This window comes from Eublepharis macularius, chromosome 11 (assembly GCF_028583425.1).
Source record: "Eublepharis macularius isolate TG4126 chromosome 11, MPM_Emac_v1.0, whole genome shotgun sequence".
Lineage (NCBI taxonomy): Eukaryota > Metazoa > Chordata > Lepidosauria > Squamata > Eublepharidae > Eublepharis > Eublepharis macularius.
In genome coordinates, this window is record NC_072800.1 from 33,811,856 (window position 1) to 33,829,313 (window position 17,458).

At 43.2% G+C, this 17,458-nt stretch overlaps 1 protein-coding gene across 3 annotated transcripts in view; it reads right to left on the reverse strand.

Moving 5' to 3' along the window:
• Positions 1-17,458, reverse strand: part of FYCO1 (FYVE and coiled-coil domain autophagy adaptor 1) — an 80,217-nt gene continuing 62,759 nt past the window's right edge. For all 3 annotated transcript variants that reach the window (XM_054991171.1, XM_054991172.1, XM_054991170.1), the window contains exons 16-19: positions 16,408-16,503; positions 5,648-5,858; positions 5,196-5,305; positions 1-2,661 (exon numbers count right to left, since the gene is read on the reverse strand). In XM_054991171.1, the coding sequence (XP_054847146.1) occupies positions 2,586-2,661; positions 5,196-5,305; positions 5,648-5,858; positions 16,408-16,503 (493 nt within the window). In that variant the 3' untranslated portion in view covers positions 1-2,585. The remainder of the gene's footprint in view (positions 2,662-5,195; positions 5,306-5,647; positions 5,859-16,407; positions 16,504-17,458) is intronic.

Consider the following 17,458-nt stretch of genomic DNA (forward strand, 5'->3'; position numbering starts at 1 on the left):
GCTTTTTCTTCAATGACAATGTATATTTAAAATAATAAATTATAAGTATAATGTTTGACAAACCCCCTTCATATCAATTTGAACAAAGATAGCTTTGCAAAAACTAACAATTTTATCCCAAAACCATAGCAAATAGACTAGAAAACCACAGCTAAAACATTAAGTGTATTTCAGTCCAAAATCCATTTTATATTGCACAGCTCATGGCAAACAGCATTTCAGGTTAATTAAATAAATTCTCATTTCTCAACTGCAAAGAAAATATAACCTAATCTTTCAATAAGAACACCATTCGATAATGACATGGCAAATGCATACTGTCTATTATATTGCTTTGATGCGTGTGCGTGCATACCATCAAGCTGCAATTGACTTATGGAGACCCGTGCAAGGGGCTGTCAAGACAAGTGAGGAGCAGAGGTGGTTTGCCATTGTCTTCTTCTGCACAGTCTTCCTTGGCAGTTGCCCATCCAAGTACTGATCATGCTTATTTTCTAAGATCTGACGAGATCAGGCTATGCCATGCCGCCTTACCTCCCAACATATTGCTCTGATACCATCTATTTTTAACACATTTTTTAAAAAAAATAATGCCAGGTATGCCACAGATTCATGTAGGATTACACCAGAACAGCATAAGTGCCAAAAATTTTCCCAGCAGGAAAAGTTAAAAAAAAAAACATCTTGAAATATTTGAGAAATACAAAAATTTAAAGTTCTTCCTTACAAAAACAGAATGAATGTGTTTCCTTGAAAATTCAGCGTAAGAAATTTGCCAAGAAGTATTAGATGACTTTATTCATTGTCAGATAGGCATAAAACGTTTTTGTTGTTTGTTTTGGAAATATTTGATTCAATTCTTTTCGGACTCTTTTGCACCAGAATTCCAGGCTGAAAACTCTCAACTGCCCTTCAGACATCAGTTGGGTATTGAAATTTGAACTACTCCACTGATTTATTACAAATGCAGTCATTACAGTGTAAACTAGGTGTTAATAATAGGCTTTTGGCTGCCCAATGCGAAATGAGTGTGGGGCTGACTTTGATTCCTATGTCTAGAAGGTCACCTGATTTACCTTCTGTAAATAGTGCTATTCATTTCATACTATCACAGTCTTAAACTCTTATAGATATGACTGCCAATGCTCTAATCCTTTATATATTAGTTTATTTGCTAGCCAATGCCCCCAAAACATGCTCTGTAACAGTCAGTATTAAAATTCTTAGACTTAAAATTAGGCTGTAAAAGTAAAATATGAAAAAAAAATATCCCTCTCTTGGTAAGATCACACAATAATTCATATCAGTTCCTCTATCACTCCTGACTAAAAATTTAAGATCAAAAACACTCTGCCATCTCTAACGATAAATGCTTCATGAATGAGTCTGCCTTTCTGTATTCAATGGGTGATTAATCTCTATTACTGGGTGGATGTACCAAATTATGGTAAAATTCATTGAGAAGTGGGCACACTGTAGATTTTGTAGGGTTTTATTTTTTAATTAAAGGCTTTATTTTACTAGTTCCAAACCTGATGGTTATATTTTAGGGCTGCCAGGTCCTCCAGTGGGAGCAGGGGATTACCTGCTCATATCATCTGCCCCCCCCTCGCCTGGCTGGTGGGGGGGGAAAGGTGGGGGGGGGCAGGCCTCCTGAGTGTACCCCCGGTGTGGGACAAAGTCAGTGCTGGGCCCCTCCTCTCCGGCTGGGAGGGTAAAAGGATCTGGCAACTCTATTATATTTACATCCCAAACCCAAATTGTTATGTGGAAATGAGTCACAGCACTTCCACAAGAATTATTTTGTGAAATATGAAATATCCTTTACTATAAAGGACCTGAATCAATAGAAGTTGGTGACCTTCTTTATCAAATGCACCAACCAATGTAAGCATATGACCATAAAGACTCCCAAGCTGGCTAAATAGGCTGCTGATCCACCCTCTGCTTTCTGCCCATGTGTATTATGTGAACATCAAACATCACAGCGGTTTGGCAGTGAGATCAATCAGTCTGCAAAATGCCACTGTGATTGTTATCCACCATTTGTTCACCATCTAATTGCATGTAGGGCATATTTGGGATGAATTGGGGCATGTTAAACTACCTTTTGATTGTGCAGGGCTGAATTTTTAATTCATCCCTTTTGCAGCTTTAAAAAAGGAGCAGCAGAAGCAACAGTACCTAAAGTTAAAAAAATAATCAAATTTCAAATTATATCGATTAAATCAAAAGTATATTTCAGTTCCTATTTCTTAGCCCTTTGAAAGTCATGTATCTGGATTCAGACTCATTTATGTGTCAAGTGCAATATTGCATAGCTTTTTTGTTTTGGTTTTCGATTTAAATAAACAAAATGGCTTTTGAACACTGGCACACAATTCAGAATTATTAGTGTTAGTAATAAACATATTTTCCTTTATATGTGTACCAACATAAAAGTGCAGTTTTAGAATTATTGCATAGATGTAGCAGGATTTCAAACACACCTGTGTTCTTAGTGCTCAGGTACATATATAAATAGTTTTTCTTAAAAATATAATTTGAACAAAAAGACAGTATTTAAATATTGCATATGTCCAAGGCTATGGAAAATCACTTCCATCATAAATCACTGCGCGTTGAAGTGTTAAGTGATAAAATACTTTTTTGGAGATAAACCTGTAAAAAAAAAATAGAAGAAGCATCAGCTGAGCTTAAACTGTAAGATAATGAAATCTTGTAGGATCTGATCCAAAAAATCTAAAAGATGTGTAAGACCCCTTGAAATCAATGCTACTTGAGTGATTTGTACCGGAACCAATGCTTTTAATTGTAACCAGCTTTCTCTCCACAATCTTAATTACAGTCTAAAGTAAGACTCTCTCTACATGAGACATCTTACACGACAACGCTCAAATGTAGGGCGACACAATGCTAGCCGGGAAGCATAGTTTAAAAAGAGAGAGACAAAGGCTCTGACAATTTCACCTCTCTATAGAGCCGCAAAGATAGCTCGTCAGAGGATTGATTAATTTCCTCTTCTCCTCCCCAAAGGCTCTGTCAATTTCACCTCACCTTCCCTTCTGGGAGGCAAAGAGGAAATTAACAAACCCTCCCAGGAGCTCTCTTTGCCAGCTCTATAGAGAGGTGAAATTGACAGCGCCTTCAGCAATGTCTTTTTAAACTAAGCTTTACGGCTAACACTGCGTCTCTCTGCACTTGAGCATCCTCATGTAAGATGTCTCATGCAGAAAGAGTCAAGAGTCATTGATTTCACTGGGGTTCACTTAAAAAAAAGGTGTGTCTAGAATTGCTGCCCAAGCAGGGCACAAGCGTCATTTCAGTGGAATCAATATAACCTTGTAAAATGGCCCCACTTACATGCTTGGCCGACCCACTCTGACAAACAGTCTATGAGTCATGAAAGAAATGTTTCTATTTTATTTCAGAAATAATAATAATAAAAAAACCCTGGTCACATTAAGGGTACTAAGTTTGCAGCCTGGCCCAAGCCCTCCAAGAGCCAATAAAACAGAGATTCCAAAAATTTTTGAAGTGGGATTTACTTCCAAACTTACTCAAATTCTTGGGCTCCTTTGCAAAATTATGCCCCACTACTTTCCCCCTTCCCAACACTGGGAGCCAGTGTGGTGTACTGGTTAGAGTGTCAGACTAGGATCCGGGAGACCCAGATTTGAATCCCTTGCCAGCTTCTGCCGTGGAAGCTTAATGGGTGACCTTGGACCAGTCTCTGCCTAACTTATCTGACAGGGTTGTTGTGAGGATAAAATAGAGGAAAGGAGCATGAGGCAAGCTGCCTTGGTTTCTCATTGGGGAGAAAGGCAGGGTATAAATGAAGCAAGTAAGTTAATAAATAAAATGCAGGAATTTCACATCAATTAACTGAACAAGTTTATATTTCATTTTTCTTGTTTAGTATTTATAAATATATATATTTATAAAAATATAAATATAAATATGAGTAATAGGCTACATTTTATTGGATTGTATTCAGGAGCAGATTTCTAGTAACAGGAAGGGGGAATGAATTTCACTGATTCTTCCACTTTAGACCTCTGGCTTGCCCCCCACGTTGTTCCTGGAAGGGGTTTTTCGCCTGTTCTATAGAAGCAGCATTTGGGCTGCTGCAGCAAGACAACAGAGGTGAAAAAGTCTCATTCAGCTGACAGAAATCCCTTAGTGTAAAATACAGCTGGATCTAACCCATTATAGAGCAAGATGGAGAGCCACGTTAGTCTGTCTGTAGCAGTAGAAAAGAACACGAGATCAGTAGCACCTGTAAGACTAACAAAATTTGTGGTAGGGTAAGAGCTTTCGTGAGTCACAGCTCATACCCTCCCACAAATTATAGTGCTACTGGACTCTTGCTCTTTTCTAACCCATTATGCAGAGGCACACCCACATTTACCTTGGAGCCTCCTCTCCAAGCCCATGCCATTTCTCCTCCTCACCCGCCTCCTTTGTGTAGTTCCAAAATATTTTAAAAGAACTTTTATTTTTCAAAAATGGAGCGCCTGAGGTGCCACATGAATCTCAATAGGGGCTTCTTTTCCTCTCAGGCCATTTTCTAGCCTTAAATCTCCATCACCAGGCTGCTTTTATCCCTGAATGCTTTCCCCAGTGATAAAAAACCAGCTGAGTAGGGGCAATGTTTGGGAGAAAATACTATGGGGAAAAGTCAAGACAATTCTTTCCCACTGAGCAGATCTTCCTTTTGAACTATAAGATGTGGCTGCTTCTCAGGGCTTTTTTTCAGCTGGAATGCGGGGGAACAGAGTTCTGGAACCTCTTGAAAATGGTCACATGGCTGGTGGCCCCGCCCCCTGAGCTCCAGATAGAAGGGAGTAAGATCAGGGGGCGGGGCCACCAGCCATGTGACCATTTTCCCCGAGGGCAACCCACTGAGTTCCACCACCTCTTTTCCCAGAAAAAAAGCCCTGCTGCTTCTTATGAAATGAAAAAAATCACACCAAGGGACTTACACAGAAGAACATACAAATCTGCCCCCAGCAGGTACTTGTTTTGGCTGAGTTATACATTTATGGCTGGATTTATACACAAGGTAAAAACAACTGCTAAATTTCTGGCCACAAGATTAAGAAATAAGTTTTAACACTGATTTGTCAGTAGCAAAGTTGTGATCTCTGACAAGGAAGAAAAAGGCAACTAGCTGCACTTCCAGCTGCACCGACCTGGAGAAAGTGTTGTCAAATATAAGCATGTAGATCCCGGAGTTTCTGACTTTCACCTTCCCTCGGATGGTTTCCTTATGAGAGTTGCAACGGGTCATAGGAATAAGTACCTGCAAATCAGACATCAGAGCAGAGCTTGAAACTCATTCTGCCTGGAGGCCTCAGCCTCTGTTAACCAAGTAAAAGTATTTTTCCCCACTACAAAGCAGGCTCTTAGCTGATTACTTGAATCATTATATGTTACATTATATTTCAGAAAATAGATTATATATTACAGTAATTTAACAAAGTTGCTTTTTAGACTGACTGGTCCTCTTTCCACCCCTCCCGGCAGCCATTTTGTTGTGACACCAACTATCTGTTCTCAAAATTCCCTTAACCCTTGGTTAAGAGCAACATCAAAGCTAGTTGTGTTTGGTGGGGGCAATCTTCTTGTGAAGGTGTTTCCTTACTTTACATTGATCCAGTGGAGCTTCTTCTGATTCTTGGTACACCACACTGAATGAGATACTCTTTGGTTCAGATGAAAACACCCAACTTATTGCAAGGCCAGGTTCCTCCACAGTGATGGGAATAATACTGTAGGTGTTTGATTTAATGAACAGCTCTCGATTCGCTTCTCCAAAATTCAAAATCTCTTCCACAGTGAAGGGCAGCTTTATCCTGAAAAAAGCACAAAACCTAACTAATAATAACACATGACCCAAGGAAATAAAAGATGTAGTGGCTGTTTTCTTTCTTATATAAGCTTTCATCTTTATTTATTGATTTGCATTTATAGGTATGGTTGCCAATCTCCATGTTGGGCCTTGAGAGCTCCTGGAATTACAACAGATCTCCAGATGACAGAAATCAGTTTCCCTGGAGAAAATGGCTGGTTTGAGGGATGGACTCCATGGCGTTATACTTTACTGGGGTCTGTCTCCCGACAAACCCTGCCATTCCCAAGCTCCACCCCTAAATCTTCAGGAATTTCCCAAGCTAGAGTTGACAAACTTATTTATAGGCATCCACAAAACATCTCATATATCATGCCTCCCCCCTGCAAAGTCCACAGGTGCTATAAGCTAGTGTGAACCTAACTCCTCTTTTCACAAACAGCCCAAATAGAACATGAGAGGGAGATACCTTTTATACAGTATGTGCAGCAGTGATAAAGCATGGCACTAGGCCCCGTGGTAGGTACACTTGAGGAAATGCAGACAAATAAATGAACAAACAAATGAACAAAATTCTTCTCTCATGTGTTATGGGATTAGCTGCAAAACACTGATTTTAAAATGTGTGTGAATTCTTGATTCACAGTTGCGTGTTTTGAAGTTGTCCTCAGTTGCTGGAAGAAGGACTTTGCATTTATCACTTCTTTAATTTCTACATTAGATATTACCCCTTTCCCAAGCAACATAAAGTGCTATAGATGGGTTTATCACATTTGATCCTCCTAACCATCCTGTAAGGTAAGTATAGCTCTAGGACAGTGATCGTCCCAAAGTGAGCAAGGTGTTTAAACCGGGTTTCCTCAGACCTACACTAGCACTGCTCTATGCAGAGTTACTCCAGTCTAGCCCACTGAAATCAATACTGCATTGCCCTGCAATACTTTACCATCCTGGCTTGTCCCAATTTCATCAACTAGTTATCCGCTTTAACAAAAGGCCAAATGTTCTTGATCCTGCTCGTTGGACTCAGACTCATATCACAGCTTCAAATTCCCAGTAGGAACTCCATTGAAAATCCTGACATTTTCCTGCATCGGAATGGTACTGTGGGGGGATTATTTCCCTAATGCGAGGCTGCACATGAAAGCATTGAGTGCATATGGAGCCCCCATGATGGGGCAAATAATGCCCTTGGCACCATTTTGGCTCAGGAAATTACACAGGGGGAGGCAGGAAACTCTCCTCCCCCTGTGCCATGGTCAAGATCTGAATTGGGCCCCTGTAGTGCTTTTAAATGGAGTTCCCAATGGGAACTTGCAGCTGCAATATGGCTTGCAAGACAGAGACAGATTCATGTACATTAAAACATGTAGTTCCCCCCCCCAAAAAAACTTTGATGAACAACTGAAAATCTCCTTCCACATGCAGAAATGTATTTCTGAGCACAAGACAGACATTTTCTTCTGTTGTGCAAGATCGTCCTGCAAAGAGAATCAAGACATAACTGTCAGGTCTGACATAAGTTTCTTGTGTGATCTAACCAAAGATACTCCATTTTAATCCTGTCAGTGTTTCAAGCTCTTCTTTTGCAGGTGACAAGCAGTCCAGCAACACTTATCTCAAAGAAGAGGAATGTTTTGACTACAGTCTTTCCAGCCTTGGGAAAGTTTCACTCTCTCAGCTTCAAGCCGCTTGTTTTGAGAACTGTGGGGGGAGGATGGGAATTGCTGGGCTATGCTATTCTGTACCTTAACCTTTACCTTCATTCACAACAATACCCGTGTACCAGCCAGGATATTGCATCTTGGCCAGTGGACTATAATGGTTATTTATATTCAGTAAAATCTTTTGAAACCAATGGACTCATGTCTAATTGAAAGAGATAGTCTGGATTGCAACTTTTAATAAGCCACAGTCTGACATTTTGTTGCGAATCACATCTCTTCCAATGCCTAAACCGGGGCAGACGGATACCAAGGCCGCTCCCGACAGGGACCCTTTGTTTGATCCTTATACCTCCCCCGGTTCGGAAGGACTGGAACCTCCAAGACCCGTTCAGGGAGGAACAGAGTACAGACGTACTGCGCTGATTACCCTCGCACCCGATAGAGTTGAAACTAGGTCCAGGGTGACGGCGGAACCGTTGATATCACTGCTGACGCCGAGGCAGTGGGGATCGAGGCCGCAAGAGATGAGGGAAAGGAGAGCAAGTGCGGTGTTTACTAAGTCGCAAATGGACGGGAAACGAAGTATCGGCTTGATACCAGAGCATCCCAGTAGCCAGCCGTGGTATCACTGGAATCGAGAGGCCGACCAAATCAAGTGGAACCGAAGAGCTTCGGAAAATACCCAGATGTGGGAAACCTCCCGTCGCGACGTGATGAGTTGGGATTACGCGGAAAGTACCCCGTGGATGGGACAACGCGAGCCGACCGAACAGAGTTGGATACAACTACAGAGCTGAACTTTGGCGGTCGATGCTGGAATTTCGGCGGTGACCGGATTGGCCAAATGGCGGGGAGAATGGAAACAGAACAAGGTAATGGGGCTCAGGGCATGGGAGAAATTCGGCCTTGGCCTCGGGCGACGGTGTCCTATATGGAATACATGGAAACTACACAACTTCCCAAAGAAACTCCCCAAGAATATGCTGAATCGGTGGGGGCCACGGCGGCCCCAGAACGTGTACAAATATTAGAAGAGAGACTGGGTAATATGGAGGAGAGCTTAGCACATGCTGTTCATCTGCTCTCCGTACTCGTTGTAGGAGGATCAGAGGAAGGCGCCTCGCAAGAAGATACCTCCAGTCATGCAGTCGGGCAAAGTCTAGCTGCCCTACAGGCTCTGATCCTGAGGGAACAACCGCTAATAACCATTGACGATCAGCAACAACCGGTACAACCACCGGAACAACCGCTGGAACCAGCAGATGAGAGACCGGAGGAACTTCCCCCTGATGAACCAGGAGGACCTCTGGAAGGGGAGGAAGAGCAGCCCCAAGAACAGCCGCAAGAGCAGCCCCAAGAACAGCCGCCGGGGCCACAAGAGCAGCCACAAGAGCAGCCGCAGGAGCTTCCGGTCCTCCCAGGAGGATTACCGTTACAGCCGCAAGATGAGGCTCCGGTACTCCCACCGCCGCCGTGGGGACAGCCGATTCTCCCACGGCTTCCAGCGCCTAGGCTTCCTCCACCTCTAAGACCGAGAGGTCCACCTCCACAAGGCCCTCCGGCTCCGCGACCACAGAGACCCCAGCCGAGGCTGCAAGGTCCTCCAATACCAAGACCCCAAGGTATTCCGCGATCAAGGCCCCAGTATCCTCCAATGCAACTGCTCCCGCGCCAACCTGACTGGCAGCCAAGGCAAGAACTGGTAACTGTACAATATTACCCGCTCCCAGCACCAGTCGCCAGACCTCAAGAATTACCAATGGGATGGGTAAAATTGGAAGCTACTTTCGATGGAGATCCCTCGAAGTTGGGATTTTTTCTAGTACAGGCACTACAATTTTTCAATCGTTGGGGACACTTGTTCGGAGACGAAGCTAGTCAAATCGAACATTTGGCATCATGTCTGCAAGGAAAGGCAGCGGAATGGTATGTAGCCTTGTACGATCTGGGGATTCCAGAACTAGACTCCCTACAGGGTTTGGTAGATGCGCTCCGAGCGCAATACGAAGACCCACTAGAAGAAAGCAGAGCCCGGACGGAATTACAATCAATTAGGCAAGGTAGCATGTCAGCTAGAGACTATGTTACAAAATTCCGACAGCTAGCTGCCAAATGCCCAAGGTGTGAGGAAACCACAAAAATAATTATGTTTAAGCAAGGCATGAATCCCAGACTGTTGGATCGAGCCCTCATGCAAGATAATCCCCCCACACTCTTGGGTTGGATTCAATTAGCTTGCGAAGTAGAGAACAGAATGCAAGAAGTGCGTCTGGTTGAACAACAGCAATCGGCCGGCCACCGGCGAACCTCCATAATTGTCAGAGGGGGCAGAGGGGCAGGATATGCAGCTAGAGGAGCAAGAGATGCTAGATGGCAACAAGGACTGTGTCTACATTGTGGCCAAAGCGGTCACTTCGCAGCGCAATGTCCACTCCGGCCTGTACAGAGAACTCCGTTCCCACCAAGGCGTCCAACCCCTGCCACCCTTCCTCCGCCGTCCCGCCCAACGCCCGCTCCATGAACTTCGCAAGGGAGAGGTACGTTCAGAAGAAATCCTCCCGAAAAGGGATTAGAGCTAGAGGAAATTATGGACTTTGACCCAACCGCTCTAAGCGGTGAAGAAGCACCCAAAAGTCCTAATTTGGGAAACGAGATGGATCTGTCATAAACGGACCCAAACGGCAGATCAAAACTCAGTCAGTTCCCATAGTGGATAGACCTCAAGGGTCCATACTATTCATGCCTGTTACATTAGTTAATCCTGAAAGAAAGACTCATATTCGGGTGCAAGCGCTCATTGACTCTGGATGCTCCAGAGATATAATTGCACCAGCTCTGGTGAATGGATTAGTGCTCCCAATAAAAGAACTTGAAAATCCAGTCATTTTTGAACAAATGGATGGCACTAATATGAATCCAGTCACTACCGAAACTGTACCTGTCATTACAGGCATGGGTCAACATTGGGAGACAAGATCATTTATAATTAGCTCTACAGCAAAATACCCATTAATTTTGGGGAGTAGATGGTTGTGGGACCACAACCCGGACATTAATTGGGCAGCTGCAAGTATCACCTTCAAAACAGATAGCTGCAAAACTCATCGTTGGGACCAGAGTTGGGGTAATAATCCTACCCTCATAGAACAAGCACTCTTGACCCAGGAGGAAATTAACCAAATACCTAAACAGTACAGAGCCTATTTGCAAGCTTTCACTGAGGAAGAGGCCAACACCTTACCTCCCCATAGGAGGACCGACTGCGCAGTGGAACTCATCCCGGGGGCCACATTACCCAAAGGCAGACTTTATCCCATGAGCCCAAATGAAAGAGAGCAGCTCCGAAAATTCATTAACACTAATCTTCAAAGGGGATTTATCTGACCAGCCAACAGCCCCCATGCGGCACCAGTATTGTTTGTTAAAAAGAAAGATGGAGGATTGCGACTGTGCACTGACTTCAGAGGACTTAATGCAGTCTCCTCCACAAACGCCTATCCCATACCTCTCATCAGGGATCTACTCAACGTCGTGGCCCAAGGTAAGATCTTTACAAAATTGGACTTAAAAGATGCTTACTTCCACGTTCGTATAAGAGAGGGGGATGAGTGGAAAACCGCGTTCAATACGCCATTGGGACAATATGAATATTTAGTTATGCCTTTTGGCTTGGCTGGGGCCCCTTCGGTTTTCATGTCCATGATCAATGAAGTACTGCACAAATTTTTATATAAAGGAGTAGTTGTTTATCTAGATGATGTGTTAATTTATTCAGAATCTGAAGAAGAACATGTTCGCCTAGTGCAACAAGTATTAACTACTCTCATGTGTAATAATTTGCCCATCAAATTGTCCAAATGTGAATTTCATAAAACTGAACTTACTTACTTGGGTTATTGCATCTCAAAAGATGGATTAAAAATGGATCCAGGCAAAGTGAAAGCCGTTCAAGACTGGCAAACCCCCACAAATCGTAAAGAACTGCAATCATTCCTGGGGTTTGCCAATTTCTATAGAGAATTTATACAAAACTTTGCCCAAATAACTCTCCCCCTCACTGAACTTCTAAAGACTAAAGACAAAGGGGAGCAAGCCAAAAAACCAAAAGCAAAATTGAATTGGACACCACAATGCCAATTAGCCTTTAATCAATTAAAGCAGCAATTCATATCCGAACCAGTGCTGCAACACCCTGATGAAACTCGCCCATTCATAGTGCAGGTGGACGCCAGTGATACGGCGATTGGAGGCGTCCTCCTCCAGAGGGAGACGGACAATATCCTCAAACCTTGCGCATACCTTTCACGTAAATTTTCTGAAGTGGAAAGAAATTGGAATGTTTGGGAGAAGGAGGAATTTGCTGTAAAAGCGGCGCTCTCCACTTGGAGACATTGGCTAGAAGGGGCGCTCCATCCGTTTGAAGTTTGGACAGATCACAAAAATTTGGAAGCGTTACGCAGTCCTTGGAGACTCAACACCAAACAGCTAAGATGGGCGGAATATTTTTCAAAATTTAATTTCACTCTACAATTCTTGCCTGGCAAAACTAACTTCCTGGCGGATGCCCTCTCGCGCATGCCCCAACATAAAAGCAAGCGGGAGGAGACAATAGACACAGTATTTTCGCCTACCCAACTGGGGGGCGTGGTTACTACACGCAGTCGCGCAGCAAAACCTCCTCAGACAGACGATGGGTGGAGACTAAAACTGAAATGCGAAGTCGAAAAGGAGGGGGACAATATGCCCAAAGAAAAATTATTTCAATCAGAACAAGGGGAATGGCTTTGGGGTAATCGATTTTATGTGCCAAAGAGTTTGAGAAAAGAAGTACTACAACACTGTCATGATGCCCCAACAGCCAGCCATTACGGATATTTAAAAACCGTTCATCTAGTCCAGAGACAATTTTGGTGGCCAGGCATGCATAAAGACATTTCACAATATGTAGCGTCATGTCCCATTTGCCTCAGTGCCAAAACGCGAAAGGGTAAACCTCCTGGACTTTTGCAGCCCCTTGAAACTCCAAGTAGGCCGTGGGAAGTGATTTCCATGGATTTTATCACAGATCTTCCCCCCTCAAAAAACCACACCTGTATTTTGGTAGTGGTGGATCTGTTTTCCAAGCAAGCCCACTTCATTCCTTGCACTTCTATGCCCTCGGCAAAAAGACTGGCGGACATTTTTCTGAAATACATTGTAAAACTCCATTCTTTTCCATCGAAGGTAATATCCGACCACGGCGGACAATTCGTTGCCAACTTCTGGCGGGAGCTTATGCAACTAATGGGAATTGAGCAAGGTTTAAGTTCCGCACACCATCCGCAAACCGACGGACAATCCGAAAAAACTAATCAATTATTAGAACAGTTTCTCCGTTGCTACATTAATTTCCAACAAGACAATTTGATTGATTTATTGCCCTTGGCAGAATTTTCCTACAACAATAGTGTGCATGCATCTACAGGAGAGACTCCGTTTAAAGTAGTTTATGGCTACCATTTTAAACCGTTTCCTTTTGAAGCTCTTCCCCCCACGACAGCCTCCACTGACGTTTCAGAATGGTGGGGGGAGGCAGCTCAGCAATGGACTCTAATTCAACAACATCTTACCAAAGCTAAACAGGATTATAAAAAATACGCTGATCGCCATCGTGCGGCTGATTGGGAATTGCATCCAGGAGACCTTGTGTATTTATCTACAAAAAATTTGAAAGTCGCCCAAACCAGCCGTAAATTAGCACTAAAATATTTGGGACCATTTCCAGTTCGTAAAATCATTAACAAAGTGACTGTAGCACTCGATTTACCAAAGAACCTCCGTCACGTCCATCCGACTTTCCACATCAGCTTGCTGAAGAGGGTCCCTCCAGCGAATCAGTGGCATACCCGTGCTCCTCCCAAACCTACTCTAATTGATGACCAAGTCCATTATGAAGTAGAACAAATTTTGGACTCTAAAATCAAACGCAATAAGTTATTTTACTTAATCAGGTGGAAGGACTTTGATTCTGGGTTTGATGAGTGGGTGGAGGATATTCATGTTCATGCTCCTAGATTGGTTAAATCGTTTCACAATCTCTACCCTCTCAAACCAGGGGGAAGAACATTTTAGAGGGGGCAGAAATGTCAGTTCTGACATAAGTTTCTTGTGTGATCTAACCAAAGAGACTCCATTTTAATCCTGTCAGTGTTTCAAGCTCTTCTTTTGCAGGTGACAAGCAGTCCAGCAACACTTATCTCAAAGAAGAGGAATGTTTTGACTACAGTCTTTCCAGCCTTGGGAAAGTTTCACTCTCTCAGCTTCAAGCCGCTTGTTTTGAGAACTGTGGGGGGAGGATGGGAATTGCTGGGCTATGCTATTCTGTACCTTAACCTTTACCTTCATTCGCAACAATACCCGTGTACCAGCCAGGATATTGCATCTTGGCCAGTGGACTATAATGGTTGTTTATATTCAGTAAAATCTTTTGAAACCAATGGACTCATGTCTAATTGCAAGAGATAGTCTGGATTGCAACTTTTAATAAGCCACAGTCTGACACATAACCAGAGAATGGTTTTCGCAGGTGGAAGCCCGTGTAACATATCTAACTTTGCACATGGCTTGAGCAAGGGCTTGTACATCTATGTATAGAACTGGTACTTTTCTTCTGTCTGCCACCAGGGATGTACAATTCTGTATACCTGGTTTAAAAGTATACCCAAATAATAACTTTTTTGGTATTATTCTGGTACATTTGAATAAGCTGGTATTTACATTCCCGAATAATCCAAATATATGGTTGTTGTGGGTTTTCCGGGCTGTATTGCCGTGGTCTTGGCATTGTAGTTCCTGACGTTTCGCCAGCAGCTGTGGCTGGCATCTTCAGAGGTGTAGCACCAAAAGACAGAGATCTCTCAGTGTCACAGTGTGGAAAAGATGTAGGTCATTTGTATCTACTCAGGAGGGGTGGGGTTGAGCTGAGTCATCCTGTAAGAGTTTCCCAGGGTGTGGAATGCTAATGGCGGGAGGCTTCACTGTATCCTGAGGAGGTTCTTTTGCATATGGATTGGTACTTGATGTGCTAATCTTCTCTGCAGGGCTATTGTCAAGGATAGAATGTTTTGTTAGCCTGGTGTTTTTCAGAACTGGCAACCATGCTCGGTTCATTCTTAAGGTTTCTTCTTTCCTGTTGAAGTTTTGCTTATGCTTGTGAATTTCAATGGCTTCCCTGTGCAGTCTGACAAAGTAGTTGCCAAGACCACGGCAATACAGCCCGGAAAACCCACAACAACCATCGTTCTCCGGCCGTGAAAGCCTTCGACAATAAATCCAAATATATTTGGGAAAATCTAGGAATCACATTTTAAAGGTTGCTGCAGCATATTTTCCCCCCTTTGCATGTTTCGCAGGCAACAGAAGGAGGGGAGGGGGGAGGAAGGCAGTGTTACTGTGTGTTGTCTGTGTTGCTTGCTTGCCATATGCCGTTGCTAGGTGTGGCTGGCTGCCTTTGTACTACTGGCTTGCCAGGCTGGCTGCTGGGATTCTCTGGTTTGACATTGGTTCTGTTGGGCTTGTAACAGTGTCCCTTGGTGCTTCAGTTTGCTTCTGCTGGGATTCTCTGGTTTGATGTTGGTTCTGTTGGGCTTACATTGGCCTTGGGTTCTGTCAGGTATCTGTGAGTGACACTGGTTCTGTTGGGCTTGTAACAGTGTCCCTTGGTGCTTCTGTTTGGTTCTGCTGGGATTCTCTGGTTTGACGTTGGTTCTACTGCGCTTTCCTGGTTCTGTTTGCATTGGGAGGCTTTTGGTCAGTGATTGCTGCTGTGTGTTTGGCTGAGGCTTCCTGTGTCCTGGAGAAAGCCCTGGATTATTTCCTCCCACAGGAAACAATGGAGAGTAGTTGGGGGCACCTTGTTCAGAGGCCTGTAGATTTGGACCCTTTGTTCCAATTTGCTTAACACTTGGGGGGTCTTTAGAGGACAGGCAGAACTAGGGTCCCTGCAATGTTGGTGTCATTGAAAAATGGCCCCTCCAGTGCCCCAGAAAGGTTCCTCCATAGGGAATAATGGAGCTGAATATATTCGGAATTCCGTATAAAACCTGAATCGAAGTACTATACCAGTATTTTTGGACCCGAATATTGGGAATAGCAAATATATATGGTATTCCGGATACTTAATCCAAAAAATTCCGATTTTTTTTTGCAGTGCACACTCCTGCCTACATCCCTGTACCATTAAGCAGTAGTAACACATGGAAGTCGTTGGGCTACACCAATGTAAACAGTTTATTGAATCACATTCTAAGGGTGAGGTAGAAGTTAAGGTTCGATTTTTTTGTTCTTCTGTTTTTCCTGTCAGAGCTACAACTCATCCTGCCAATAACCGATGGCAATTTCACAGGATATACAAAACTGCAAGGTTCAGGAGGGCATTTTTATAAAGGATTTACAATTGTTGCATAATGGAACAGCTCAGGAGGATCCTTTTATAAAGAAATAGGATTACAGTTTATTACAATGCTGACTGCATACATCACCTTGCTTTTACTGCATTGTTTTCTGCCTTTGTAACCATATTCTGTATTATTCGTATGACATGCCTTAGACAGGGTACTTTTTGTATGTTTGATTGCAATACTTTGTAATCTGCCTTGAATCTCAGTGGGAAAGATGGACTACAAATGAAGTAAATAAATAACTGAGACATACAAGGCACTAAGAATAAAAACTGACTTACTTCTAAAAAGGGAGATAATATAGCTGATGAATTCTGTATTATCTGAACGATCTCCAGTTTTGCTGCTTTTAGGATTAGAGATTTTGCCATCAACAACCCTAAGCAGCCCAGTGGAGTCCTGCTCATGTATGCAGGATACAAAAGACCAAGCAATGGGTTTAACTTACATCAGTTCTCCTGACTTTAGCAAGCAGATCTCTGCATCTTGGGCCATTTGCAGTTCTTCAGATTCATCAAAGATAGAAGAATTATAGGTGCTGTTGCTGGGGAGGAGAAGAGAAAAAGAGACCATAAACCAAACCAGGGGGAAGAACATTTTAGAGGGGGCAGAAATGTCAGTTCTGACATAAGTTTCTTGTGTGATCTAACCAAAGAGACTCCATTTTAATCCTGTCAGTGTTTCAAGCTCTTCTTTTGCAGGTGACAAGCAGTCCAGCAACACTTATCTCAAAGAAGAGGAATGTTTTGACTACAGTCTTTCCAGCCTTGGGAAAGTTTCACTCTCTCAGCTTCAAGCCGCTTGTTTTGAGAACTGTGGGGGGAGGATGGGAATTGCTGGGCTATGCTATTCTGTACCTTAACCTTTACCTTCATTCGCAACAATACCCGTGTACCAGCCAGGATATTGCATCTTGGCCAGTGGACTATAATGGTTGTTTATATTCAGTAAAATCTTTTGAAACCAATGGACTCATGTCTAATTGCAAGAGATAGTCTGGATTGCAACTTTTAATAAGCCACAGTCTGACACATAACCAGAGAATGGTTTTCGCAGGTGGAAGCCCGTGTAACATATCTAACTTTGCACATGGCTTGAGCAAGGGCTTGTACATCTATGTATAGAACTGGTACTTTTCTTCTGTCTGCCACCAGGGATGTACAATTCTGTATACCTGGTTTAAAAGTATACCCAAATAATAACTTTTTTGGTATTATTCTGGTACATTTGAATAAGCTGGTATTTACATTCCCGAATAATCCAAATATATGGTTGTTGTGGGTTTTCCGGGCTGTATTGCCGTGGTCTTGGCATTGTAGTTCCTGACGTTTCGCCAGCAGCTGTGGCTGGCATCTTCAGAGGTGTAGCACCAAAAGACAGAGATCTCTCAGTGTCACAGTGTGGAAAAGATGTAGGTCATTTGTATCTACTCAGGAGGGGTGGGGTTGAGCTGAGTCATCCTGTAAGAGTTTCCCAGGGTGTGGAATGCTAATGGCGGG